Genomic DNA, 27,741 nt, shown 5'->3' on the forward strand with positions numbered 1-27,741 from the left:
CCCGAGCCCCCGGCTGTCCCCTCCTGTCAGGAGCTGTGCAGAGCCACAAGGTTCCCCCTGAGCCTCCTTTGCTCCAGGCTGAGCCCCTGCCCAGCTCCCTCCGCCTCTCCTGGGGCTCCAGATCCTTCCCCAGCTCCGTGTTCTCCTCCCTGGACACGCAGTTCTCTGTCTCATCCTGAGGAACATTGGTGCGCTGGAGCTTGTCCAGAGGATGCCACAAAGGTGATGAGGGAGATGGAGCCCCTCTACCCTGGGGCTGTTCACCTGGCAAGGCTCCAGGGAGAACTCAGAGGCACTCCAGGGCCTGAAGGGGCTCCAGGAGAGCTGGAGAGGGACTGAGGACAAGGATGGAGGGACAGGACACAGAGAATGGCTCCCTGCCAGAGGGCAGGGATGGATGGGAGATTGGGAAGAAACGCCGCGGTTCACACACACGGAGCGGTACAGGAGGCAACTGAGCAGCAGTGCTGTTTATCACTCTCATTTCCTTATTAAAACACCTTGCAATAAACCTTGTAACAGCAATAACGTCTGTGGCATTTGCAACGAATAAACGAATAAATATCCAAAAGAATATAAATATTGCGCTGATTTTCATGGAATCACGGAGCGATTGGAATCGGAAGGGACTTTCAGGGCCATTTAATTACAACCCCTGCCGTGGGCAGCGACACCTCGCACAGACCGGGTGGCCCCATACCCCATCCAACTCAGACGGGATTTTCAATATTTATTTATAATCCACATTATATCCAGTTTATAAGACCGGGGGGATTGGGAAACCTTAGAAACCACGCCAGGCTCCGGAGCGGGCCGCTTTTAAATGCTCTAAAACATTAGAAACCACTCAGGTGCCTGCGCCCCCCTCACGGCCGGATCAGCGAGCCCGGCTCCTCCCGCCCGGGAGCGGCCGCGGCCGCTCCGCCCGCAGCGCTCGCTGGTTCCGGGGCGGGCCGGGCATGGCGCTGGCCGGGGACGAGCCCTTCAGCCCCTCGGTGCTGGGCACCAGGGAGCAGTGAGTGCCGGGGAACGGGCGGGAGCCCCAGCGGGGCGGGCACGGCCACGGGCACGGGCGGGACGGGGCTCGGAGCCATCCGCGCTGGGGAAGGCGGCCCTGCCCACGGCGCGGGGAGGGGACATGGAAGGTGTTTAAGGTGCCCCTCTCGGCACGAACCGGTCTCTGGTTTGTGTGTTGTTTGTTTGTTTAGAGAATCTGTGATTCTGTGGAGTGGCACTGCTGCACAGAGGATAGAGCGGTCTCAGCCTTTCATGGAATTATGGAATGGTTTGGATTGGAAGGGACCTTAAATCCCATCCATAGGCAGGGACACCTTCCACTGTCCCAGGCTGCTCCAAGCCCCAATGTCCAGTCTGGCCTTGGGCACTGCCAGGGATCCAGGGGCAGCCACAGCTGTGCCAGGGCCTCCCACCCTGCCAGGGAACAATTCCAAATATCCCACCAAAATCTACCCACTTTCAGCTTAAAGCCATTCCCTGTGTCCTGTCCCTCCATCCCTTGTCCCCAGTCCCTCTCCAGCTCTCTTGGAGTCCCTTTAGTTCCTGGAAGGGGCTCTGAGGTCTCCCTGGAGCCTTTTCTCCAGGTGAGTGCACCCTCTGCTCTCCCAGCCTGGCTCCAGCCTTTGGAGCATCTCCAGGCATTCCCTGGACTCTCTCCCACATGTTCATGCTCATCTTATGCTAAGCACCAATGCCTCACCACCCTCACAGTCAATTTCTTCCAAATATCTAACCTCAATCTATCTCTCAATTTTTCTTCCCATCCCTCTTTCATCTAAATATTTCCCAGTATTAATTATGATATCCTCTCCTTTCTTGCCCCCCAACTCCAGCTGGGATGCTGCCTACGAAAGAGAGCTGCAAACTTTTCAAGACATTGGAGATACCGGGGAAATCTGGTAAACAAAATAACTTCTGCAGAGTGTTTCTGTAGTTTCTTTACCATAAAAGACATTGCAAAACCTCAGCCAGCAATTCAACGAGTTGGTGACAAAATGATGGGGAGTTTACCATTGAAACCAGCAGTTCCTCTCTGGCCCAATTTCACAGTGAAGATTGCTCAGCTGCACTTGGACAAGTGTCATTACACAGAAATTGAGCTGGTAATTGAGCTGTATGTTACTGGCAAATGTGCTTTTTATCCCTGAGCTCAGGTTTAACTACACAAGTTGCCCTTGCTGCTTCCTTTTTTAATATATGGATGTTTTCACCTGCCAGAGTTGGAGTTTCAGAGAATTTTAAGGCTGCAGGATTCATTTTCATCTGAACAAAGCAAACATGAAATATGAGCTGCGGCAGCTTTTACTTGAGTAACAGTGAAAAGTGAAAAGGGCTTTGCAAAAGCTGGAGAGAGTGAGAGATGAAATAAACTTGCTGTACCTTTTGCCCATTTTTTTTTCTGGTTTAATTACCTGAGCCCTTGTTTTTTGCAGGTTTGGAGAGGAAAGCATGGTGCGCATAATCAGGTGGCTGGAAAAGCACAAGGTCCCCCTTGACAGCTCTGTGCTTGACATTGGGACTGGCAATGGTGTTTTACTGGTTGAATTGGTTGGTATTTTGCAAAGTTTGTGTATTTTTTTACACAGAATCAGAGCAGTTTAAATACAGTTCTCACACGTGGCAGTGGTGGTCATGTAACCTGTGTGGAACACCAAGAGTGTCAATACTTCAGGCTTCAAAATTTGAAGTATTTCTCTAAATCAGTCAGCCTGAGCATCCCTTGTTTTAACTTCACCTTCCTGTTTCCCCACATTTAAAACTGCATTTCTTCCCACTGTTGTTAAAACTCCACCAGATAAGGAAGTTAAGTTGATTAATTCACAAAGTACCCTCATGTACAAAACCAGACCCTTTCTCTGCATGCAGTTCTGATAATAACACTCATTATTGATACAAAAAAGGAGGTAAACCCAAGGGATTTTATGTAAATAACTTTAAAAGTTGTTAACACTTCTTTTAAAGAAGTGTCCATTTCTGTCAGGGTGGGTGGGAAATCTGATCAGGTGTGCTCTGAAGATTTTGTTGTGCACAAGATGTTAATGAATTCCAGTATTTTTTCCTGGTTTTGATTGATTTTTTTTTTTTTTTTTGGTGTAATACTGCAGGAGAGTTGGTAAGGGGCACAAAAATACAAAGTGTCACATTGTCACAGCTTCTGTTGTTTTGCATTCCCCTTTGGCTCCAGTAGTTCCTGTAGGAATTGGAAGGGCTGAAAGTCAAAGTCTGGTTTGAAGTGGAATTTTTATTTACTATGAACTTTGATTTTAGAAGATTTTAAAGCCTTTATGGAGACTGGCTGCTACACCACAGCACAGGAGAATTTATGTCACCAAAAGCAGAAATTGCTCATCTCACTAAGAGAAATTATCCTGATAATGGTGATTGTTCAGAGCAGTGTTAGCTCTATCATGGTTAAAGTACCCAACAGAAAAATCTTATTTGTAAGACTTCCATTTTATACTGACTCCACTGGCAAATGGGAGCTGATTTTTCATACTATAATGGGCAAATGACAGCCTGATAGCTTTTAAAAACTATTAACTCCTGTGAGAGCACCCTCCTCCCTTACATTAAGCACCTCACAGTACTGTGGTTTCTTTCACAGGAAATTGTCAGTCCAGTTCCCTCTTGAAGAGTGGCTTCAAAAATTACCTTGTTTATTTTTGCTGAGTAATTCAGCATCTCACTTGCTTAGTTGATGTAAAAGGAATTCTTTCTGTGCTAGCTGCAAGGTTTGGAAATCAAATTGGAATTCTTTTGGCAGCTACCATAGGAGTGTTCTGCCACTGGAGTTGGACTCCATGATAGGATAGAAATGGCTGTACTGGAAAAAACTCAGTCATAGAGGACAGGAGTAGCAGCTCTCTGCAAGGGAGCTGCTTGAGGGTACAAAAGTATCACATAAGTGGCACCCCTTGCTGTTTTTATTATCCCTGTGAACTTCAGGGATCTGGGAGCTTGGATTCGTGACATAATTCTTTTGCCTTCCATAAATTCCAGCTCTTCTGAGGAAACCTTGCTGCCACAAAAACCTCTGGCCTCCTCTTATATTCATAAGTAATATGGGAGCCACCACTATTGAAGAGTGAATAATCTCTGGAGTGGGGAGTGTTCACCAAGTGGGGCTGTCAGCCCTGAGCACGGGGCAGAGCTGACAATGTTCCAAACTCCTTCTGCTCTTCAGTCTCCTGCTCCAAGCAGCAGCAGCAGCAGCACAGAGTGCTGTAAATCCCCTCCAGGGCAGCTGCAGGGTGCAGTGTGGTCACGTTTGGCACAAGTGAGGGATCCCTTCCTGTCACAGTCAGGCCCTACAGGTTCTGCAGCATTTAATGCTGTTTATCTCTAAACCTTCCTTCTCTGCCCCCAGACCAGAGGAGTGAATGGGAACTCCCTCAAGTGACTCAAGCCTTTCCTTTGCAAACAGAGGAGCTGTTGTGGGAACCACTCCTCCACCCCCAAACCTTCAGCACAGGCATCTGAGGAAGCCTGCTTTGCTCCAGGGAGGAACGTGGGCAGGAGCCTGAGCAATAAATGTTCTCCATCCCATGCAAACAACAGTGGCTTTGTGTTCAGCTGCAATTAGCCCTCAGTTCAGAACAGCTGGTTAGCACCAAGCTCAGGCCTCAGGGGCTGCTGCAAGGAGGAAGGACACTTGTGGAAACTCCTCATCCTTTTCTTGGCAATTGGGGTGTCAGCCTCTGGAACAAGCAGACAGGCAGCTGGTTGCTTAACAGCGCTCTGTGTGTTTTTCCAAAGCCCAGCCTCCTCCCTGTCTGTGCTGTGACAGCCTGCAGCTGGCCAGAGGATCAGAGCTCTTCCATCAGGTTTGGATCTTGCCAGACACGTGGGGTACCCTGAGTTTGTACCTTCTACCCCAAGCTGGTCCCTTCAACCTCTGCCTCAGAGCCAGGACGTGTGTCCCTGCTCCCCTCCCACGTGCCCAGCTCCAGCTGATGCCAGGAGCCCACCTGCTTTGCCAAAGGGCTGCTGGGATCTCACTAAGTTCCCTAAACTGAGTTATCCTTATCTCCAACAAACTTAGATTAACAAAGTCTCTGTGTGCTATTATATGTGGTGCGTAACCTGCCTGAAAATTGCTGATACAGACACCTGGCAGCATGCAAATAGTTGTATTCAAATAGACATTAGCATGAATAATTAGAAAAATGTATGATTTTGCAGTGGATTTCTGTCCTAGTGCAATGTATTGCATCTTTTGGCTCTTAAAATTTGGGTTATAAACTAAATAATTGCTCAATCTCCCATGGTACATGTCAGAGAGGTTTTTTCCCCTTGTTTTGAAGCATCTGTCACATGTCATCACTGAAAATTCCTGGTTTCTAAGTTACTTTTGGTGCAGATAAGAGAGCCCCTCCAGGGTGTTACTTTTCCCAGTTGTGCTCAGTTTTCCACTTGACATAAGCCAGCTTTCAGTCACCAGTCATTTTGGTGAGGTTTTTTTTTTGGCAGAATAAAGTTATTTCAGCTCATTCAGCTATTGAGCTCTTGTAATGGGAACAGGTATAAAAATGACTAAAAGGTGAGTTGTGTTTTTTGTCCTGTTATTAAGAGGAGGAGAGACGAGATGGATTATAGGTAGGGAATGTTCTGGCTGGATTAAAACAATTGCTAGCACACTGATTAAGATTCTCTGCTTCTGTCTAGGCAAAGTCTGGCTACATGAATCTCACAGGGATTGATTATTCACCTTCTGCAATACAGCTTTCAGAAAAAGTAAGAGACAAAGAAGGGATGTCTAACATTAAATTAAAGGTAAGTCTTGAGAGAAAGGTAATTGAGGAAATAGAAAGCAATTGAGCCCAAGATTAAATGAGCTAATTGATATTCAGATGTTCTCAGTGTACTGAATGAATGATGTCTTTTGAGATTCATTTGTGAGAGAGCTCTACCCAAATAAATCTATTTACGGGAAGGTTTTTGGTCTTTATTTGGTTTTTGTTTGTAATGGTCATTAAGGCTAACAAGAGTTTCCCTCCTTGGAACAGGGTAGTGGTTTACCAAGTGGCAAGTTCTGTATTTTAGCTGCTGCATTCTGAATTTCAGACTTGAGGCAGAGGAAGAAATCCTTGAAGGATAGATTGCCTACCATTAGCTGAACAACAGGAGGGTTGAGAGGCCTTGCTGGAGCAGAGGTGGGAGCAGATCACCTCCAAAGGCCCCTTCCAGCCTCAGCCATGCTGGGATTGTGTGGCTGCCTGTCATTCTGAGCTCTTTGCTGTGCTGTCCTACCTTCCTGCTCCCTACCTGTGTGATGTCTCTGCTCCTGTGTGCCAGCTGTAAAATCTCTTAGTGGCAGCCTCTGTCTGTTCTCCTGCGTTTGTGCGGTGCCTGGCACATGGCAGGGATCAAAGTACAAACAGTGATTTAAAGAGTGAGCTTCAAGTGTGTTAGTTTGAGCTTTAGATTCCAGCACATAGATCATCACACAATGTGTGGAGAAGAAAGAAGCTGCCGTGGCTCTGTGAGTTACCCCTCCCTGAGCACACCCATTGTCAGCATTGAAGCTTTGTGTCCTGAAGTCTTGCTTTGCATTAAAGATTCAGCAGCAGAAGATTGTTCTCACAGCTGCAGCCTTCTGCTTTAGGTAGAAGACTTCCTGGCCCCCTCAGCTGAGCTGTCAGGCTTTGACATTTGCATTGACAAGGGGACTTTTGATGCCATCAGCCTGGAGCCCAGCGACGCGGCGGGGAAGCGAAGGCTGTACGTGGCCTCCCTGGGCAGGGTGCTGAAACCAGAGGGCTTCTTCCTCATCACCTCTTGCAACTGGACCAAGGAGGAGCTGCTGGACCAGTTCAGAGAAGGTAGGCAGCTGAGCAGAGCTTTCTGCCAACGTGGGGCTGCTGAAGGAAGGGATGAGGGAATTTTAATGTGTGTGTGTTAGCATATTGACTTTCCCAGATCAGGATTAGAGGAGGTGGAGCGATTAGTAAATGCTCCAGCCTGTCTTCCCTCTGTTTTCCTCGGGAATTACCACTCCTGTGTTTGCCAGTGCCAAGGGAGGACAGGTTTGCTGACGCTTTGGAGGTTGGGAATTTCAGTCTAATTACCCTGGGAAAGTGTGTGTGTGGCTGGCTGATACTTTTTGGGTACTTGATTACCAGGCCCAGTTCACCCTTTGATTGCTCCGAAATTGGGGCAACATTGTTACCCATATTTAGGGGAACTGGCAAGTCTGTGACCTTTCCTATCACTTTTGATCCACTTAGGGGGTTTTTTTTTACATGCCAGTCAGCTCCTGAATCCCATGCCTGAGACTTGAAACTCAGTGTGGATCTGAAACAACCATCCCTTCTGGGGAACCGAAATTACTGGCAAGTTCTCATCTTTTCTGCCATTAATTTGTGCAAGTCAGCCTGCTAGGATTTTTATTATCCATGGAAGAGTTTCAGCTGTATGGAGCAGTGGTGCCGTGTAACAATACAGTCCTATAAACTCACAGAATAACTGACTTGCAAGTTTTCCAGACGAATAAAGAATGGTTTGCAAAGGGTTATCCAAGAGGCGAATAAAACAACTTCCTTCTAATAAAAGCATTTCAATTTCTGTCTGGCAGGATTTGAAATTCTGGAGGAGCTGCCAACACCCAAGTTTTGCTTTGGAGGAAGAATTGGAAACAGTGTTACAGCATTGGTTTTCCAAAGGAAAAAAGTGAGGCCATCCGTCTTGGACAAATTAGATTAGATGAGAAAAGTCTGAACTTTAAACCTGACAGAAAACCTCAGACACGTGTGTAAATAAATGCTTTTGGAGTGCACAGTAAAATACTATGTATGGAGCTCTGAGGGACTATAAAACATTGCCCTAGAAACATTTCAGCTTTGCATAATTTGCCCATAAATTGTGTCCTTGCTACAACCTCACTTGTTTCAGGGAAGCTGCAAGTTTGCAAGAGAGAGGAAAATCAGATGTGCTAAATACAGAGACCAATATAACTGAATTACATTTGTGTTTGAAATATAAAGATTGTCTGATATTTCATTTCTGTGCTGGTAAGCAGTGACCTATAGAGGTAAAGGTATCCTACAAAGCAAAAATCTCATTTCTCTGTTGTGCAGTGGAATAGGGAACACGCTTTTGCAATGTAAGTGCTGGCTCTTTAATGAACACGAGGGTGGCTAGTAGGGAGGGAAATGAATACAAAATCCACAGCACTTTCCAAAAAGGACCAGTTGGTACTTTAAATTCAGATTTTCAGACTTAGCATAATTGTGTCTCCTCTGAAGCAGCTCAGCTCTTTTCCCACAGAGGGAGTGTTTTAAGTCTCCCTTTCCTGAGTGTGTTCATGCCTGGTCAGTTCCTTTCCCTGATCTCATGAATACATAAAGGTGTGATGTTGCAGCCTCTGGTGTGTGACATGTGCCTCCTTCATTATTAACCTGCTGTATGGGAATGTCTTTGGAGCCACAATGACAAGAAGTTTTCCAGTGAATTTCTCAGGGTGGATTTTAACTGCATAAATCCAAAAGAATTCAAAGCATAACTATCCATTCCTTGTGCTTTTTTTTTTAAACATGTATTCTTTAAACTTCTGTGTGCAATCCTTTTGCTCAATTTCATTGCCTTTATTTCTTCTGTTTTGTAATCTCAGAATACTGCTGTTGCTTGAAAGGCAGGAAAATGAGATTTCTTCATGCCTCGACAAACACATTTGCAGGTGACAATAAACTTGTTCTTTCAAACATCAAGGAGGCCCTCTTAGGCAATCAGGTTTTGTTTCACAGGCAAGGTCATGTTTGCTTATCAGGGAATTGCTTCTCCTACTTTCCATGCTTCTCCTCATTCCCAGGGCTCAGGAGATCTTTAAGGGTCAATAAATATTTCCAGTCCTTTCCCAGGATAGGAATCAAGCCATTCTTTTGCACAGTGGTGAGTCCTCCCTCTGTGATCCATCTGTTGCTGTTTTCAATATAGGAACCTTACTGCTGCATCTTTTTTGCAAAATGAAATATACTCAACTGGGAGAATGGTTTATCAGCAGTGCTGAAAAAATTCAGTCCCAGGATGATTCTTTGGATATTTGGTCAGAGTTGGGTTCTAACCTGAGTGCCAAAAGCAAGGGCTTGTTACCATTTGTTGTAGTTCTGTGTTCTGCCCCTGCCCAGCAGCCAGCTGGAATGCTAGGAAATGTAACTGGGAATCCAAACAGAGATTTTTTTTTTAGCATAGTAGCACAAAGGATTGAAAGTACACTACTGATAACAGCCTGAGTAAAAAGCCTGTGACATTTTTGGCATCAGGTAAAGTTAATACAAGGAAATTTTAATTTTCAAGGACTCTGGCAGGATGTGTTTTGGGCATCTGTTTTATTCCCATCTGTAAATTTTGCTAATGAAGTCATGATGTGTATTTAATCATGGGATGAAAATAAAATCAGGACTGTCATGGATTTTCTTTTAATCAATTACTTGGACTTTAACCATAGATTCCCACTCCACAAGATATGGAAGAGTCAGGGCAAGGATTGTTTTCTCCACTTCACAGAATTGATTATTATTAGTTTTTGTTCTCTGGGTAGTATTTTTATATAACTTGTAAAGCTGAAAAATAAGCTTCTTAAAATTGCCTGAAAATAAGGATTTCTGCATCTGATCTGTAGTTTGCATATTCCTTCCGTCCCAAGCACTTCCAGGTGTCACTGGAGAGCAGAAAAATGCTTGTAAAACATGTTTTAGGAGCTTTCTTTTAAGGCAACAATAACCAAAGGCTTACTATTTAAAATCTGCTCTGTTGGAAACCTGGCCTTTTCTGGATAATGGAGTCTAGGAAGCTGCTCCAATACTGACTTAGGCAGTGGGGTATTTTTGGCTATGAGAATTTGGAAATGACTTGTCCAAGACTGTCCTTGATTTGGGGCAGTTCATGAAATGTTGATCCATTTCAGTAAAAAAAAAAAAAAAAAAAAACAAAACTTGGAAAAAGAAGCAGAGGAATAAGCAGTGATTTAGGAGGAGCAAGTCTTTGCTGGAAGCTGGGGGAGTGCTCCATGATGGTTCCTGAAGGTTGGAATATTCCTGACTGCCCAGCTGTGTGACTCTTGGTTCCAGCTGCTAACTGCAGGAGAATAAATGCAGCATTTGAAACACGTTTCACTCCTATTGTTTTGCTTCCTGAAAACTCTGCCTGTGATTTCACTGTCAAATATGAGGTTTGTGGGTAGTCAAATGAGCATCTTGCATGGATCCCAGAGGTGGCTGAGCCCAAGGCTGTTCCTGCAGGACTGAGTTTAGGCTGGGTGATGCTGCAGAGCTGGCAAACCTTCCTGCAGTGGTTTTGCATAGAGTGTGGGCAGAACAGAAAGGGTTTGTGTTCCCTGCTTCATTGACAGCATGCTGAAGGGTGAAATTCTCCCAGGACTGACCTTTTATTCCTGGCAGATTGAGGATGGGTTTTAGTGCCTGAGCCCAGACAAAGTACCTCCACCAACATCTGTGCCTGGTGCAGCTCAAACCTGGCTCCTGATGCCTCCTATTGCCAAGAAAACTGAGTTTAGGGATTCTCTTCTGAGGCATTTACTGGGAGAGCCATTGAATTCATTGCAGGGTTTGTGCCACTGAAGGAGCTTGGAGCATTTTACTCTGGAATTTTATGGGGCTTATCACAGAGCTGAACTGTCAGGATGAAATATCTGAGAGAGGTGAACAAGCGATATTAATGAAATAATTATTGATTTGGGATGTCTGTTCTAGGAGAGTTTCTACACATGGGACTCTGCTGGAGTGTCAGGTAAATGGGTTCTCAAGACAGAAAGCCTTTGCCCTTTCAGCATCACAGTACCTTCTTGAAATAAGTACTCCTATAATCATTTTTGTAGGGATTAAAAAGTGAGAAATACCAGACATGAAAATCATGGCACAACTGAATGAACACAGAAAATTCAGAGGGAAGGATAATGTTTCCTTACCCTTGACTTCCCTTTTGGTGACCAGCTTGTTATCTGCAAGAGAGGCATGTTCATTTGATGGCTCTTAAGGAGCAGGAATAGTTAAGGAATCCCAGAATTTGGGTTGGAATGGACTTAAAAACCATCTCATTCCAACCCCCTACCATGGGCAGGGACACCTTCCACTAAACCCTCCCCAGCCTGCCCTGCAGTGCTGTCCATAGGCTGCTTTTCTAAAGGTTGATTTTTTCTTTTTTGAAGGCTTAAGAAATACGAAATGAATATTCTGTTCTTGAAACTCAGTATAATTTTGTGGTGCAACATGAACAATTTCTGGGAGCTACAACTGTTTTTTAAGAGCTGTTGGGTTACATCAGAAACACCAACAAAATTAGGGCAGCTGCTGTAGCAGCCAGGGCCAGCAGTGATGCAGCATGTGATTACAGACTCTCTGTCCCATCAGGAGAATATTCCTGCAAATCATTATTGAGAGCACTGTTGCAAAGCATCACTGAGGCTGAAATAGGTGTTTGCATTATGGGCTCACCTTCTGGAATCCAAACCCACTGTTGCAACAGCATTTCTGAAATCTGGGAAGAGCCAGCTGCCTTGATTGTATCATAGGATTTGAGGTGTTTAACACCTGTAACAAAGGAGATTCAGGGTTGTGGAGTTGCTTGTTTGTTTGTTTGTTTAATTTGTACTTTTCTAACCAGTGTTAAAAAGGAGCTTTCAGATATTTGGGGTTTTAAACCTGCAGTTGGTATTTACAGCAGAGCTCATTATACCTGGGTGAGGAAGTGCATGTCCCACCACACAGATCTCAGGTGTGATTCTCTGGAGAGCAAACAATGTTCTCTCATACAATTTGTATCAGAATTATTTCAGTTCTGCACTGGTTGTGAAATCTGTGAGCCCAAGAGTCAAATGAATGGGCAAATGAGGGGATGAACTGAAATCCCTCAGTAGAACACTGGGTTTGTTCCCAGGAGTGCAGGGTGAGGCCAGGTGTGCAGGGCACAGCACTCAGATACCTGCAAAGCTGCACAGCTGAGCTGACACAGCCTCCCTGGAGTTATTTTTATGTAAGGACAAGTTCTTGAATAGCTTTTCTGCTGCATTAGGCACAGCAGGCTGCTCTTCATCGCTGACAGTGGCTTCCATGTATTTCTGCATTCCAGGAATGCACTGGCAGCACTGTAGCCATTGTGAGGAAAATCTGCCTGTGCATATACTCTGCTGTGAGCCAGGGTGCCTGGTGTAAGGCTGCCAAATTTTGTGTTATTTCATACCAGACAAAATCTTTAAGCGTGGTATTTAGCAACATACAGCAAAATTTTCAGTGTTTTGGCACTGGGATTGCTTCCCTGATCTTAGCATGCCAAGAGGTGCAGAGCATGGCTTGCTGCAGCAATAACTGCTTCATTTTTTAGGCCCTCCAAGCATTTTAATGTATGGAATCATCCCCTGTAAAATAGGAGAGCACAAAGGAAATAATTGGGCCAGGACTTTGCAAAGCAGTGTGGAGATCTGCCTTTGAATTCCTGTTGCTTGCTGCCTTTTCTGGGATGAGAGGAGGGGGAGCTGCCCTGCACAGCCTTACCTGCTTGGGCTGAGGGGGGGTGGTGAAGGGTTCTATCCCATGATTTGGCTGCAAGGAGGTTGAGCATGACCTAACCCTTGTGGTGGCAGCTAAATTGAGGAGCAATTAATGGCTACCAAGGGCTTTCAGTGAAAGGGGATGAGGTGTTATAGCCTCCAGACAAAGGAGGAAAAGGAACGCTGGCCTGTTTTGTTTAACACAAATAAGGGAAAAGCCAACCTGCGGCTTAATTTCCATTTGTTAGGTAACAGTATAGCTTGAAACGAGCCCATTTCTCTGTTACTGGAAATTAAGCTGAGTGCTGTCAGGCAAACCAGCTGCTGCCAGGTAACACATCAATTCTGGGTAATCACAAGTGCATGACAAGCAGAGCTAATAGAGCCCAGTGAGGGAGCAGACACAAACCTCAGCACAGTCACTGCAGCAGCCAGGTATGCATGGACAGTGTCATGTGTCAAGTAGAGGTGAGGAGAGTGTGCTTATATAAAGAAATTTTAGCTGTTGATAGGGCTGAGAACTGAAATTCAAGCAGAAAGATCTTTCACCCCAATTTTCTGTAGTAATTAGCTTTGCTGGCTGCTGCCCTACCCCAGGGCTCCTCAGCTCCATGGGTGCTGCACTGCTGCTTATCCAAGGTAGGGTGATGCTTTGGGGCATGTCTGCAGCTGCCTCGGGCCTTGTGGATGATGGAAAAATAACTCTGGGCTTATCTTAAACCAATTGAAAGCCAAATATGACTGACAAAGTGATGAGCACATCCAGGCTCCCATATGTACTTCATGGCCTATTTATTTTATCCATCACTGTTTCCATTGCTCCCAGTCTGGGGCACCCAGATCAGGTGTCACACCCTCTGCCAAGGCAGGGAGGGAGGCAGCAAACACAAAGCTCTTACATGTGTGCAGCAAATGGCCTGTGGCATAAAAAAAGAGATTTTTAAGTTTGGTGGAAATCCCACAGTATGCCAAATGCAGTCAGAACTACACTCCTCATCTCAGCCCTCTGCACAGCAATCTTCACCTGTTTAGGGCATCTGTGATTCAGGTACTTTCTGACACAGAGCACCTTGACCACATTACAGAGATGTGCTCATTCCCTGGGCGTGAAATATTTATTAAAAATACTTCTGCTTGCTGTTAAAAGGATTTTGTGGATTTGAGGATTTCCCCTGAAGGTGAAGGGTGTTCCTGGAGACCTTTGGTGTTGACAACATGTCCCTGTGAGTATGTGGCTCCCAGCACAGCTGGGTGACAGGGACATCAGCCTGTGGCTGGGACTCTCTGACTCTCTGGCCCTGGGCAAGCCCCTTACCTGTGTTCTTTGCCTGGCAGGAGAAGCAGAAGGATGGACACAGAAATAACTGGGATGGCTCAGGTGCTCAGAAGGACACCTCAGAGTCCTTGTGAAAGGCACAAACTTCTGAAATTGTTGGTAACCCTGGTGCATATGACATGAATAACAACAAACTGGAGAGACAGCGAAGCGTTGGAAAGGCTACATGGAAAGAAGGCTGTAACTGCAGCCAGATGCTGTGCACAGGGAGTGAAGGAAATGCTGTCTATCCACAGGGCTTAGCACTGCTACATTAACATGTCTTAATGGCTTGGACCCCAGAATCACTTCAGAAGGACCATGGGGATCATTAGATTTTTTCCTATCCATGGTTTCCATCCCCATCAGGAAGGCTCCCAGTCAGTGGGTAGCAAAGGCACTGACATCTGAGACAAAACCACAAATTAAATCAGCTCACAAATGAACTGAATGAATTTTCTGTCCATGAAGAATAAACCCTCTTGGCCAGTTCTTTAAAGCTTGAAAGTTATTTATTTTCTTTTCCCCCCTTCTGACAAAGGGAAAAAGCACTGTCCGGAACCAGGGCCTTTGGGCAGCCAGTTATTTGAACATTACTGAAAATACTGTCTGTGCAAAACAGGTTTGTGCTTCAGCAACAGGCTTTCACACGTGCTGGGGATTCTCCAAAGCTAGCTCATCTGTTGGGAAGCACAGAGGATGAGAGGCACAAAATGCTGGGTTTGGAGCGAGCTGCAGAAGCAGACAGAAAACAACTTTCTGCTTGAGTCTTGGAGCCCAGGGCTGCCACGGGAATGGATTCAATTACGCTCTGAGCTTTATTGCTGAAATATTCCACTGGGAAACCATAAAAAAACATTTTCAGACTTGATTCCTGAAGTTCTGGAAAAGGAGTTAGCAAGTGTTTTATTGCTACCAGTCTCAACACGTGATAAGAAAAGCAAATACTGAGTGGGATGGAGGAACATGATGCAAAAGCTCCTTCACATCATCAAACCCTTCTCCCTGTTCATCACCCACTCAGACTGGCCACTCCTGCTTAATTTTATGTGTACTGAGCACGGAGCCACTTTTGTTGAGATCAGCCCTCGCTGTGTTGGTGGGAGCTGCTCCTTTGTTAAGTATCTGCCCCCTACTTCTGCTTGCCTCCCTCTTTCTTCACTGCATTCAATACTTAGTGGCAAGACTTCCTCGACAGTAATTTGTTGTCCTGGGCAGTGCACAGGACCTGGAGCCCTGCTGAGCTCGCAGCCACAGCCTCTCTTGCCATTCATGCCCTTACTTGTCCCTCACTTGTCCCTGCATGCCATCCCCAGCCCTGTGCCCGGCCATCCAGCTGGGTGGATGAAATTCAGCCCCAGATTCATTCCTGATGGCATCTGTGTCGTCTGCTCGCATGTGTTTAAGATTAATGTTTGGGCTCTGTTTTGTAATGAGCCCTAAATCTTCCTTTTAGCTGTCATGTCGTTTCCTTGTTCGCTCGTTACGCTCGCTCTCGGGAGGAGCCCGCACGCTGTGCGTGGTGCAGCCTGGCTGCATGGAAAATGTCACTGAGAGCTCTGTGCTGCTGAAGGCCATTGCCACGTGAAGCCAAGCAGATGTGGCTCTAGTACTGCAGGGGACTCATGGCTCCTTCCTGAACTGAAGAGAGGCTTGGGACAAGGGGCTGGACTGACAGGACAAGGGGGAACAGCTTCAAACTGACAGAAGGCAGGCTTGGATGGGATATTGGGAAGGTGGGCAGGCCCTGGCACAGGGTGCCCAGAGCAGCTGTGGCTGCCCCTGGATCCCTGGCAGTGCCCAAGGCCAGGCTGGACATTGGGGCTTGGAGCAGCCTGGGACAGTGGAAGTCATCCCTGCCCATGGCTGGGATGTGGAACTACTTGATCTTTAAAGGTCTTTTCCAACCCAAACCATTCAATGATTCTGTGAAAGGGTGAGAAAAATTAAGGAGAGGGATTTTTATTCCCTGGTGGGCGCAGGGGCGCATGGTGTCCATCAGTGATGTGCCAAAAACTTCAGCGCTACTTCTCGCGGGGACCCTTCAGTCAGCTGCGGGTGCGTCCGGTTGAGCTGCTCCTCCCCGGGCCGGCCGTGCCACCAGGAGTCACTCTCGGCCTCCGAACGGGCGGCGGAGCCCCAGGCGAGCCGCGCCCGCAGCATCCCGGGCTGCGGGGCCGAGTGCGGGCGCTGCTGCCGCCGCCGGCTCCACCCGCGGCTCCCGCGGGGCAGCGCCTCACCGCCGCCCGAATCCCCCTTTTTTCATTATTTTTGGGGTTTCCCCCATACACACACGCTCCTCCTGGCGATGTTTAACCCGGGGACGCCCGTTCGGGGCGGCAGCCCAGGGTCTCCCCCGCCTCCCCTCGCAGCGAGCGCTCCGGTGCGCGGCTCCCCGGGGCGGGCGCTCCGCAGGTGCGGGCCGGGCTCTGCCGGCGCTGGCTCCGCTCAGGAAGTGACAAGCACATTTCCTCCTCCTCCTCCTCCTCCTCCTTCTCCTCCTCCTCCTCCTCCTCCTCGCTCCCTCCCTCCGCCCGCCCCGCCCGCAGCACGGCGGCGGCGGCGGCAGCGGAGCGCGGTGGGAGCGGCGCCCACAGCCGGCCCGGCCGGGCCGCTCCGCCGCCCCCGCGGGACGCGCTCGGTAAGCGATGCCCGGAGCGCAGCGGGGCCCTGCAGCCCCGGGGGGTGCCGGGGGCAGCGGACAAAGGGCGGCGGTGCGCCCTGCCCGGGCACGGGGCGGCTCGGAGGGGATGGGGTAGGACGGTGGTACCCCCGCCGCCGCCGCATCCCGCGGAACGGGCTGGGGATGTTCGCCTTTGTGCCGTCGGGGCTCTCCCCGCCCCGGGGTGAGCGCGGGCACGGCGCAGGAGCCGCCCGGGCCCCGGAGGGAGCGTGCGGCGGTGGGATGCGTGTCCGGAGCGGCGGGGGTGCGGGATGCTGAGCCCGGCGTGCGGGGAAGGGCGGCTCGCCGGAGTTTGGGAGCGGGCAGCCAGCGGTCCTCACCCGCTCCGAGCCCTCTTTGCCACTGGAATGATTTCCTGCGAAAGGATCAACACGTGCTTTCCTTTCTGCGGGCCGAGAGCGCTGCTCCGGGGGGGCTGGAGCTCCGGTCCCGCCGGGCTCGGTGCTGCCCTGCCCGGTTCGGGGGCTCGGCCGAGCCGCGCCTGAGCATCCCCGCGGAGCTGCACCCGCTCTCCCAGGGCCCGCCACACTTCCCACCGTGCCGTGCCTCGCCTTTCCCTCCGGGCACGTGTGAGGCGGCTCGGGGCAGCCGGACAGACGGACAGGCCGGTCCCGGGGGGTCTGCAGCCCCCGGCGCTGCTGCGATGGGACACGGCAGCGCCTCGCTGTGCGCGGCGCCCTGGCATAGGGGGGCTGCCCTGGGAAGCCTGTGAGTCTTGTTTCTCCATTCACTGACGTCAGGTTGATCGGGTTCTAAGGTACGTGAAGGTTTCACGTACAGCTGTACGCAGAGATTTCACGGCTAAGGGGCTTTTCCTCGATAATTTAAATTTCCTTGACACGGAGAGGGTTTGTAACAGAGCGGTGCCTGTCACTGAGTTGCGCCGCTGCCTCTCGGTGCCGTGCGGTCTCCACAGACGCTGGTGTACCTTGGCAGCTCATCCCCTCCTTAGGAAATCCTCTGGAGTGAAAAGTGAGCGTAATTTGTTATGAAATAGGCTGATAGACAAAACTTCGGCTGGCGATTGAAACCAGATGTGCATATTTTCCTTTTGAATCCTCGAGCAATACTAAAAGTCTGTTTTGACAGATTAAAAAACTACTTGCAAGTTGCAGAGGTAGCAGTGTTTTGTGATAATCCAGTAAAAACACGGAGGGCTGCGAGCATCTCTGCCCAGAGCTGGGTATTTCTGAGCACAGGAGGTGCTGCTGCCATCACAAAGCACAGATTCCCTTGGCCTGCCTCTATCGTGGGCAGAAACATTTACCAGGGCTGGAAAAAGGGCTGAGGGCTGGAAAAAGAAATAAAGAAACCCCAAAACAGTGCAGATAATGTTTCTAGAGAAAATATTTGGGGTGGGTCATGAAACAGATTAATTAGAGCGATAGTAAAAAACCTGAATTTCAGAGTGCTTTGCTCTGTCTATACCTCTCGTGGCTCGTGCAGGTTTGAAGTGAGCTTCTGATTTATTTCTTCATTTTTGGGATCCTGAGGAGCCTGAGGATGCTTGTGGTGGTGGGTGTGTCACACCAGCTCTGGCACGGCCCTGCTCAGGGGGGCAGGATCGGGGCCGGAGGCATTTATCAGGAGAAACACCGCTTCCAAAAGTGGGGGGAAACCCAGCCAAAACAACCTGCCCTGGAATTGCTTCCTTCTCTGCTCTTCCCCACCGTGCCCGGCGCAGCCACGTGGAGCACGGCCACGCGTGCTGGGCTTGCTGCTGCATCCCTGGCTCCGGATTTCTCACTCCCAGCTTCCACCCAGAGGAGAGAGGGAGGGGAAACTTCTGTGACTTCCAGCTCTGCACAGGGCCGAGGTGTCCAGGAAGCACAGTGGTTATAGAAAGCAGATGGCCTTTTGCTGTAAATGCAAAACTTTGCATAGACAATCTGTGCAGATCGGTTCGGTGGGTAATTGATTTGTGCGAGTGAGATCCAGGTTTTTGTATATGCAGATCAGGCAGACTGTGGGACAGAGCCAGCACCAATCTAGGTTAATTTTCAGCTATGGATACCTGCATAAATAAATACATGTGTATAAATATGCACACATGCAAATAGGCAAACATATACCAATAAAAATTCCCAAATCTGCATTGGTTAATTATATGCAATATATTTTTTTTCTAGTAGTAGCAAAGGATTGCTTCACTCTCAGCAAAAGTATAGGCAGAACAAGATACACAACTTTTTGCCAAAACACCTGTATTTGTGTGCAGATCTGACACCATGGGCTGTGTCCTGAGGGGTGGGGAGGGGAATGAGCTTTATCCCACTTGTCTGTTTATTATTGCTGGTAAATTTCTGATTTCTCAAATGGCAGCTGTGTGGTCTGAGACGCTTCCTCCTTTTTTCTTTCTTTCTTATAATGTTGCATAGAACTTTTATTTGCCAGGATGGAGGTGGTCTGCACTTGCCTTGTAAAATCTCGGATGGAAAAGAGGACACCCCAAGCTGAAAGGGTGGTTTTGGTTTTGTTCCCTTCCCCCTCCCGTGTCACGTGGCCTGTCAAAGGATGTTGCTGGGAAATTGTCCTTAATGAACATTAATCTGTGGCAGGGCAGACTTTGCACCAAGGGGCTGGGGCAGGGCGAGGTGCCAGAGATGCTCAGAGCTGTTTGGAGAGCTGGGTCCAGTCTCCTTCCCACATCCCAGGGGAGGCACGGGGCGGGCAGAGCCTTTGTGGCACATCTGCACTCACCAAAACTCTCTGCTGGAGTGAAAATCCCTTCAGAAATACAAGTTTTATTCCCGTGGCCATGGGGGACCAGGGCAGCAGAGGAGCTGGGGTGTTGCTCCTCTGCAGCTCCTCATGCAAACTCTCTCCTTGGCTGACGTTTTCTGCTGCTTTCTCTCCCAAAACGGGAGGAGGAGGAAGAGGAAGCAAGCCTGCTGACTCGGGGAAACAGAGCTAGAACAAACCAAAGCAGGTCTGCCGAGCAGCAGAGGGCTGTGAGTGCCGTGGGCCTCACGTGTGGGGGCAGCCACAGCTCCCTTTGCAGGGGTCCCTGCAGGGCTGGGCAAAAACACCACCAAAACAACAGCCTGCTCCTCAGAGAGCTAAATATAAACTCAGAGGGCCAAGAGGAGGGAATTTTCCACCGTGCTGCTCCTCTGTGCCTGCCAGCCTGCCCAGAATGAAGCCTGTGGCTGGTCCCCCAGGGGAGCTCCTGTCCTGATCCCCAGCGTGGCATGGGGTGAGTGCCACCACCTTCTGCAGGGCTGAGACCTTCTGAGAATTCCTTGGAACTGGGCAGACCTGAGCCCTGGAGCTCCGGTGCTGCCCACAGGTCTCCCCACGAGCAGTGGCCGTGTTGTGGTTGTGAAAGAGGATTTCTCCAAGGTCACCCTGTGTGCCTGCAGCTGCAGCCTGGCTGCCCATGGCCCAGCTGTTCCTGCAGAGCAGCGATGCAGAACGTGGCTCTGCCACAGGAAGCAGATCCATGGCTGGTGTTTTTTTCCAAACTTTTCTGAGCTGGCTGCCTTTAGGGAGACAAAAATTCCCAAGCAAGAGCCTGTTTCTGAAATCTGCTGGGATGGTGCATCTCAGTACAGGCTGTGGGGTCTTTACTCATCAACAGGTGAGCTGGGGATTGAAAATTAACAAGTGTGGGGAAATTCCAGCCAGAATTTCTGCTGGCTTCAGGTGGCTTATCCATGAGTTTTGTAGCTGGTGGCATTGGACATGTGTGATATTGCATCTTATGCATCTGACTTACGCTGTGTAAGATAAATAAGATTTGGTATCTGAGAAGTTTCTTTGAAGTGCAGGGAGGAGTGAACTGCCCTAGACTGACCTGGAGGAGCAGCGCCAAACCCTGTGGCTGCTCCCAGCCCTGCTTGCTGTGGGTCCCTGCATGGATGGGTGGGAAGTACCAGACCAGTTTGGCTCAGTAATCACTTCATTTGAGTAATATTTTAAGAACTGGTTGAGTGAGTGTAAAAAATCTGTTCTGGTGCGTTGAGTTTCTGTACCTCCCCCCTAAAAGTGTGCCCAAGGGAGACTTGGTCATGGTTTTTGCTTTTAGAGGATTAAATATAGCAGCATCATTGGTGTCACTCCTCTGTAGTCCATTTGAGGCATCCCCTGGGCCACATCATTCCCTGGATTTGTGGCTGCTGGCCATGGCTTTTGCTTTCAGCAGCCAGGGCTGGGGGCAGCCTGTGCGGTAGGTACGGCGCCGTGCTGAAAGAGGAGTTTGACTTTTGCGCTCACAAATCCTTACCTCTCCTAGGGTTTGTAAAAAATGGGATCTGGCAAGCTCTGATCCAGCAGCTGGAAAAGCTGCTCTCCCTCTCTCTGCTCAGAAACAGCCCCTGACAGAAGGAGCAGGGGTTCCTTGGATGGCTGGGGAATGGTGGTGCAGGAGGATGCGGCTGCCCAGGTGCATCAGCGACTGGATTTGCTCTCAGCGACTGGTCTGGGCCAGGGGGTCCACAGACTCACCCCTCATCCTGCTCCTAAAGCCAAGGGCATGAGTTAAAGTGTGTTACTTACTTGCCTTTAAGGTACCTTTTTTGCCCTTACTCTTGCAGTGACCCCACACAAGCTTCGTGCTCGTCTGCCCCAGTTGTGAAAGTGCCAACATCACTGTTCTGCACCAGTGAGAAGTGTTAATTGTAAGGAAAAAGAATTAATACAGAAAACTGGTCTTCTCTGCTTAGGACAGCCTGGCAGCACAGCTAGGCCAGGTGGAGATGGCCATTTCTCATTGCAAGTGATATGAGAAATTCACAATAATTGTGATTTTTCTGTGACTGCCTTAACCTTACTGAGAGCAGCCTTGTGGTGTGCTGGGCAGTAATTGTCAATGCTATGAAATTACTTCAAGTGTATATATTATTATCCCAGTTACCAAGTGCTTTGGGGTTTTTTCTGTCCCAGCTGGTACAAATGAATATTGTATAATATTTTCGAAAGGACGAGCTTTAATATTATGAACTAGGTGCCAAAAGCTACAATTGCGTGCCAAAGCTGAAGAGCCACTATAATTATAAAGATACAGAAAGCATTGGAAATATCCATTTTTGGGTTTGTAGACTCTCTGTTAGCTCAGAAAAACAGTAAAGCCTAGAGAAGCTGTGGCTGCCCCTGGATCTCTGGCAGTGCCCAAGGCCAGGCTGGACAGGGCTTGGGGCAGCCTGGGATGGTGGAATTTGTCCCTGGCCATGGCAGGGGTTAGAATGAGATGCTCTTTCAGGTCCCTTCCAGTCCAGGCCATTGTGTGATTATTGGATTGTCAGTTGTTCTATAAATGAGATGCAGTACAATGGATGGTACTTCTCAGAGTGAGAGCATCCTGAATGAAGATGTACATTGCCAAAATGTAAATGCTTCATTTAGAAACTCTCACCCACATTTTCGGTTGTGCGTGGTTTGTGTTGTTGGTAGAAATTATTTTTCCTGTGGTGGTTTCAGATGTAAATATTTGAAACTTAATTTAAATAAAAGTTCCATCCCTGCAGTGTGGTGGGCTGTGCTGCCCATGCCCTCCCTGTGCCTGTCTTGTGAAGCCCATGATACACCTGAAAGGTTGGAGCCAGGGCAGCCTGAGGAGGAGCTGCTGTGTCAGCCCACCCCCCCTGACCCCTGCACACCCCACCCTGGGACGTGGGGCTGCTCTGTGGATCACCATTTCTAGTAATTTTCTGAGTTAAGTTTGCTACAGCACGGACTCAGTGATCTTAAATGTCTTTCCAACCTAATGATTCTGTGATTCAGTGTTTTTCAGACAGGCCCCCAGTGCAGAGATAAAGCTGTAGCACTGGCTGAGATCCCCATGCAGCCATTTGTGATGCTGTAGTTTATTGCAATGATTATTGGCTGTGCTGTTCAGGAAAGAATTGCACTTTGCCCTTGCTCTGGATCTGCCTGGCTCCATCTTCCTGCTGCGCTGGGAGGTGTCCCACTGCTGGGCTGAGGGACCTGCTCAGCTCCTCCTGCCCTCTCTGGGGCAGCCAGGTCCCCCTCAGCAGTTACCACTCCCTGTTCCCCCTGTCTTGTGCTGTGCCTGAGCCTTGAGGCCCCCAGTTACCCCTGGAGTCCCTCCAGGCCTGGGTGAGAGTTGGGGGGAGGCTCCATGGAGAGCAGAGCACAGAGGCTGTGCCATCCCTTCTCCTCCTGGAGACCCCAAATTTGTCCAGTGGACATATCCCTGCATGCCTGGGGAACCTGCTGCACCATGCAGGGGCCTGGGCTTGTGCTCCTGCCTTGGGGGTGAGTGGCTCTTAGGCAATTTAGTTTTTTGGGAGGTATCTTAACATCTTAACATCTCTGTCATCAACTGTGCTGGTTGCTCCTCTCTGTTCTGTGCAACCATGCTGTTCTCTGTATGTAGCACTTTGCTGGTCTCATCACTTGCAGAGCTCTGGTTTTCCTGTTTCCTTCCCAACTACTGCCAGAAACATTGCATGGCGTAGGGTGGCAGTGCAGTTTGTGCTGCAGCCAGTGCCACCAGTGACCTGCAGCTCTGTTTGGGATGTGCCAGTCAGGGGTTATCAGTGCTGTCACCAACTCCTGTGCACTTTAATGAGCTGTTTTATACCAGTGCTCCCTTTCACCTGCACAAAGGCTCCAGGTGAGGGGAGAGCTCTTTGCTTGGTGCTCTAATTGTGATTCCTGACTCCCTGACCTTGCACTGAAACCAGAGCCTTGCTGTGCCTGAGGTCTCACTCCCCACATTTACCAGGCTGGTTGTGCTGTGCTCAGGGACCATCCCTGCTGATGGCTCAGAGGGCTTTTTGGCATGATCTTACAAAGCTGAAGGTGTAAATTTATTTGGAGCTGTTGTTTAAGGAGGATCTATATTTAGTGCCTGCTGTTTAATATCATCCCAGGTTACTCCTGACAAATGTGACTGTGTTGTTTTCCTTTCTGCTCAGGACAGTAATGTTTATATTGTCTATTTCTTTCTTTAATGATTCCACCATTCTTTCTGTTTTTGTCAGCGAGACTTCTTATTGTCCTTAACATCCACAAAATCCCCTGTATCTTGTTTTCTAACACAACCTGCTGTTTAACTAGCAGTCTCATTCATTTAAGGAGCTGGCCTTATTTTAGGCACTTCATAATGATTTACAAATTCCAGGATTCATTAATCCCTTCGCTCATTAGGGTTGCAAGTTGATACATGTTTTTCCCATGTGATGAAGGTGGACATTTTTGCTGCCCTATTTGTCCTGGGCAATCATTCATGTTTGTGCACTGACAGAATACCTGGCTTGGTTCCCTCCCTGGCAGCTTTGGAGCAGGGGTGGGATGCAGCATTTAGGTCAGTTCTCCTCGGGATGCTGTTTCAGGAGTGGCCTTTGTGCTTCACACCACACTGGTGCTGGGGCCAGCCCATCTGTCCTTTGGGCTTCCCCTTTCTGGGGCACAAGGGAATCTGTTTCTCTCCTGATTTTCACCCACGGTGTGAGAGAAAGAGGGATACTTGAGATATCCAGAGATAGGGTGGAAAATGCAGATTTTTACTTTCTTTTCCCCCTTTATTGCTGCATATTCACGGTGTCATAACTGAGCTCGAGGAGTGAAGGACAGAACTGTGTTGCTGCCAGCCCAAACAAAACCAGTGGCTGTTTGCATTTCCATTACTTTTAAAAAATTTTCCTCACCTCCAAAATGGGCTGCAGAATCTGGGCTTTTATGGCTGCTAGCTGCAGTGCAGCTCATCCTGCCCTGCTCTGTGGGAATCCTCTGTGGGCATTACTTCTCTGGCTGGGCAGTCCCCTGGTGGGCACCTTGTGTGCCAAAGCTGAAGAGCCATTGTAATTATAAAGATACAGAAAGCATTGGAAATATCCATTTTTGGGTTTGTAGGCTCTCTGTTAACTCAGAAAAACATTAAAGCCCAGAGCAGCTGTGGCTGCCCCTGGATCCCTGGAAGTGCCCAAGGCCGGGTTGGACAGGGCTTGGAGCAGCCAGGTTGGTACCTCAGGCTTGCTGGAGCTGTTCCCCATGGGAAGCATCTCAGTGCTGGCCCTCAGGGACCCCTGATGGAGCCAAACCTGCAGAAGGTTTGGGCTCTACGTGCTGCTGACACCTCTCAGGAGCCCTGAGCGTGTTACAGCAACAGATTCCGTGTTATCCCAGCCTCGCGAGCGTCTCCCTGGATATTAAAAACACCAGCTAAAAGCCAAGTCCAAGCTCTCCATGAATGACTCTGTGGAAATGCTGTTGGGCACGTTTCAGAGCTGCTTTGGCTTTGATTTAGGCAGGTAAACACCGTGAGTGGGTGTTTGCTTTGACTTCTCCCTCGTAGCCAAAGACTTCCTTTGAGGGCAGGCAGAGCCTCCAGTGCTGCTCCCCATCACAGCAGCAGCCCAGTCTGCCTGTGCCTGGTGTTGGCAGAGCCTTCCCTGCATGCCTGGGCCCAGCAGCAGTGGGAACCCCCAGTTTCCTCAGGATCAGGGGTGCCCCTTGCCCAGGGCTCCGCTCAGCCTGGCAGAGCCTGGTGCCTCCATCTGGATGCAGCCCAGTTGGGATGATGCTGCAGGATGACATCCCTGGTTGGCATCTCCTGCTTGTCCCACACTCTTTCTGCTCTGTCCCCCTTGAATTTACCCAAAATCAGCTGCAGGATGGCTCTGACACCAGAGATCACCTTTGCCACGTGGCGGGCGGTCGCTGGGGGAGGCAGGGTGGGTTCAGCCCGTCCTCTCCTTGCCCTGCTGCACCAAGAACTGTGCTCATCACACATTCCCCCATCTCCACCAGAGCCATCAAACCCCGCTCCTTGGCAGCCCCTGCACGTAGGAAGCATCTTCTGGTAGCAGATTTTTGTGTGTTTAATGAACCCAAGGAAAACAAGGCTGCGAAGGCTGCGGGGCGAGGCGAGTTTGCTCCTCAGTCTGCCAAATTCCCCCTCGTTCAGACAACCCACAGATGTTTGACTGCTCCTGCCCTAAAGAGATTTATGGAAGGTGCAGGGCTTGGAAATTTATGGGGACATGGAAGTGGCAGTGTGGGCAAAGGTTTCCTGGCCCCGGAGGGCTCCTTCCCTCCCTGCACTGTCCCTTCCCTTGGTGTTGGTGGCAACGGGTGGACAAACAGCAGGGAAAGTGCCTTTGAGTTGCTAGGGGGATTAATAAAGGCTCCAGGTTTGTCTTTCAGGAGCTCTTTGAAAGCCATTTCTCAGCTGAGGAATGAACCCCCAGAGCCTGCCCAAGAGCCAAAGTACTTTGGTCCAATGCAAACAGTGTGGGGTGTGCAGGTGACAGCAGGCACGTGTGTGACCCTATGTGGGCACAGACACCATCCACTGAAATTCTTTTCATTCTGCCTGCTGAGTTCAGGGAGAAAATTTCAATTTTTGGACGGTTCTAAGTGATCATTTTGTTTGGCTTCACATGAGGGTTCTGCAGTGTTAAAGGATTTGTGCGTGAAGGGGAGGTGGTAGAAGATAACGTGGAGTCTGGCAGGTGATCCATACATCCAGGGTTCTCCTGCTGTAGATCCAGGCATGTCCACAAGGGCTGCCAGCCTCTCCCTGTTTGCCATCTCAGCCTTGCAGAAAGGAGAAATCTGACTTACAAGCAGCATCCAAATTGGCTCTGACAGCAGTGGTGGTGTTGTGGGTCTTGGCAAGTGCTCCCCAATTACTCAGTGAGATGTCCCAGATCCTGCTCCTGCCTCAGCTGGGTGGGTTTTCAGTGGTCACTGATGAGCAGCAGTGTTACAGTCAGTGCTGCAGCTCTGAACTCGCTTTGCATCTCCAGGATTTGCTTCTCACAGGGACCCTGAGAGCTCTGGAGCCAGCAAGTCTGAAAATCCCCCTACCTGAGGGTGGGCAGGCCCTGGCACAGGGTGCCCAGAGCAGCTGTGGCTGCCCCTGGATCCCTGGCAGTGCCCAAGGCCAGGCTGGACAGGGCTTGGAGCACCCTGGACACATGGAAATTGTCCCTGTCCATGGCTGGGGCTTGGAATGAGATTTAGGGTCCCTTCCAAGCCAAACCATTCAGTGGTTCTAACCCTGAGAGCATTAATATGTGTCTGTAAGCAGATGGAGGTAGTTTGATACAGGTACTCTGAGGGGTTCATGAGCTGTTTGAAGTTGTTTGTGCCTGAGAGGTGAGTCAGTAACAGCAGTGTGGTGAGGCTGGCTTCAGCTCTGACATCTCAGGCTGTATATTGGAAAAGAATATAAGGAAGGAACAAGAATTGGGTTTTTGTGTCTGTTTACTAGAGCAGCATGCTCTGAGCAGTAATTAAAAGTAAACCCAGACCGTGCTGCCTTGTTCAGCATCCCTACTTGTTGAGATGAAGCAGCCAAAGCAATTCTCAATTCAGCAATTCCTCCGCTTTTGGGAGCGTGGCCAACACTCACAGTGTCTCACAGACCACTGCAAATTCTTGTAATAAATCTCACAACTGGGGCTGCGGGGGAAACCCACAGAAAGGTGAGATGGACCAGCAGGCTGGACTGCTGCTGCTGCTGCTTCAGCTGCTCTTCTCCAGGGACAGCCCTCCCAGGGACAATTCTTCCATGGAAATAGGGCTCAAAGGTAGCAGTGGAATAATGAGTGGAATAGGCAAAAATTGCTCAAAGAAAATGTGTAATTTCTGTGGTCATTGGGACTGGAATCAGCTGTAGGCTCTGTCTGCATGGCCCACACTTCCAGGGATGGAGCAGCCACCACTTCTCTGGGCACCCTGTGCTGGACCCTCACCACCCTCACAGGGAGGAATTTTTCCGAATATCTAATCCAAGCCTACTCTCTTTCAGTTTGAAGCCATTCCCTGTCCTGCTGCTTCCCAGGGCTCCTGGCTTGCACCCCTCTCTTGCTGCTGGCTGTTTTGCAATGACTAATTTTGCTTTCTTCTTTTCCTTTTCAGTTGCCAGGGAGGAAAAGGCAGAGTCACTGCCAGCACCATTTCCTTCGAGCTAAAGATGTTGAGACAAAGCTCCTCTGCCCCTGCCCTGTCCTTTCAGCCCTTCTGCTGCTGCTGTGCCCAGGACTCCCTCCCCTGCCACTCCTGTTCCCTAAGAGCACGGGGGCAATAAACCTTTTACCCAGGTAGCTGCTGTGGAATTTTCCTTAATTCCTTATTCCTTTTCTTGTGAGTGCTTGCCTGCAGTTGAGGCTCAACCCAAGCACGTGGATCTGGGCATGAGCTTGGATTTGAGACTCTCCCTGGAGATTTGGGGGTGTTTGGATGAGTGGTTTGGGGCTTGGAGCGCAGGGGACTGTCGCAAACATTTCTCCACAGAAACCCTTTCTTTCGGAT

The 27,741-nt window shown here is 49.2% G+C and overlaps 2 protein-coding genes across 3 annotated transcripts in view; both read left to right on the forward strand.

Moving 5' to 3' along the window:
• The first annotated feature begins 936 nt into the window (after positions 1-936).
• On the forward strand, positions 937-9,424 carry EEF1AKMT2 (EEF1A lysine methyltransferase 2). Its single transcript, XM_063163028.1, has 6 exons — positions 937-1,015; positions 1,851-1,916; positions 2,451-2,565; positions 5,683-5,790; positions 6,623-6,839; positions 7,592-9,424. The coding sequence occupies exons 1-6, from the start codon at positions 960-962 to the stop codon at positions 7,717-7,719; spliced, it is 690 nt and encodes a 229-aa protein (XP_063019098.1). The 5' UTR covers positions 937-959; the 3' UTR covers positions 7,720-9,424.
• Positions 9,425-16,432: 7,008 nt separating this feature from the next.
• Positions 16,433-27,741, forward strand: part of FAM53B (family with sequence similarity 53 member B) — a 45,080-nt gene continuing 33,771 nt past the window's right edge. The window contains exons 1-2 of one of the 2 annotated variants that reach the window (XM_063163029.1): positions 16,433-16,473; positions 27,349-27,530. The gene's annotated coding sequence lies outside the window, so the exon portion shown is untranslated. The remainder of the gene's footprint in view (positions 16,474-27,348; positions 27,531-27,741) is intronic. The other variant, XM_063163030.1, reaches the window with a different exon arrangement.

The sequence above is a fragment of the Melospiza melodia genome, chromosome 9 (assembly GCF_035770615.1).
Source record: "Melospiza melodia melodia isolate bMelMel2 chromosome 9, bMelMel2.pri, whole genome shotgun sequence".
Lineage (NCBI taxonomy): Eukaryota > Metazoa > Chordata > Aves > Passeriformes > Passerellidae > Melospiza > Melospiza melodia.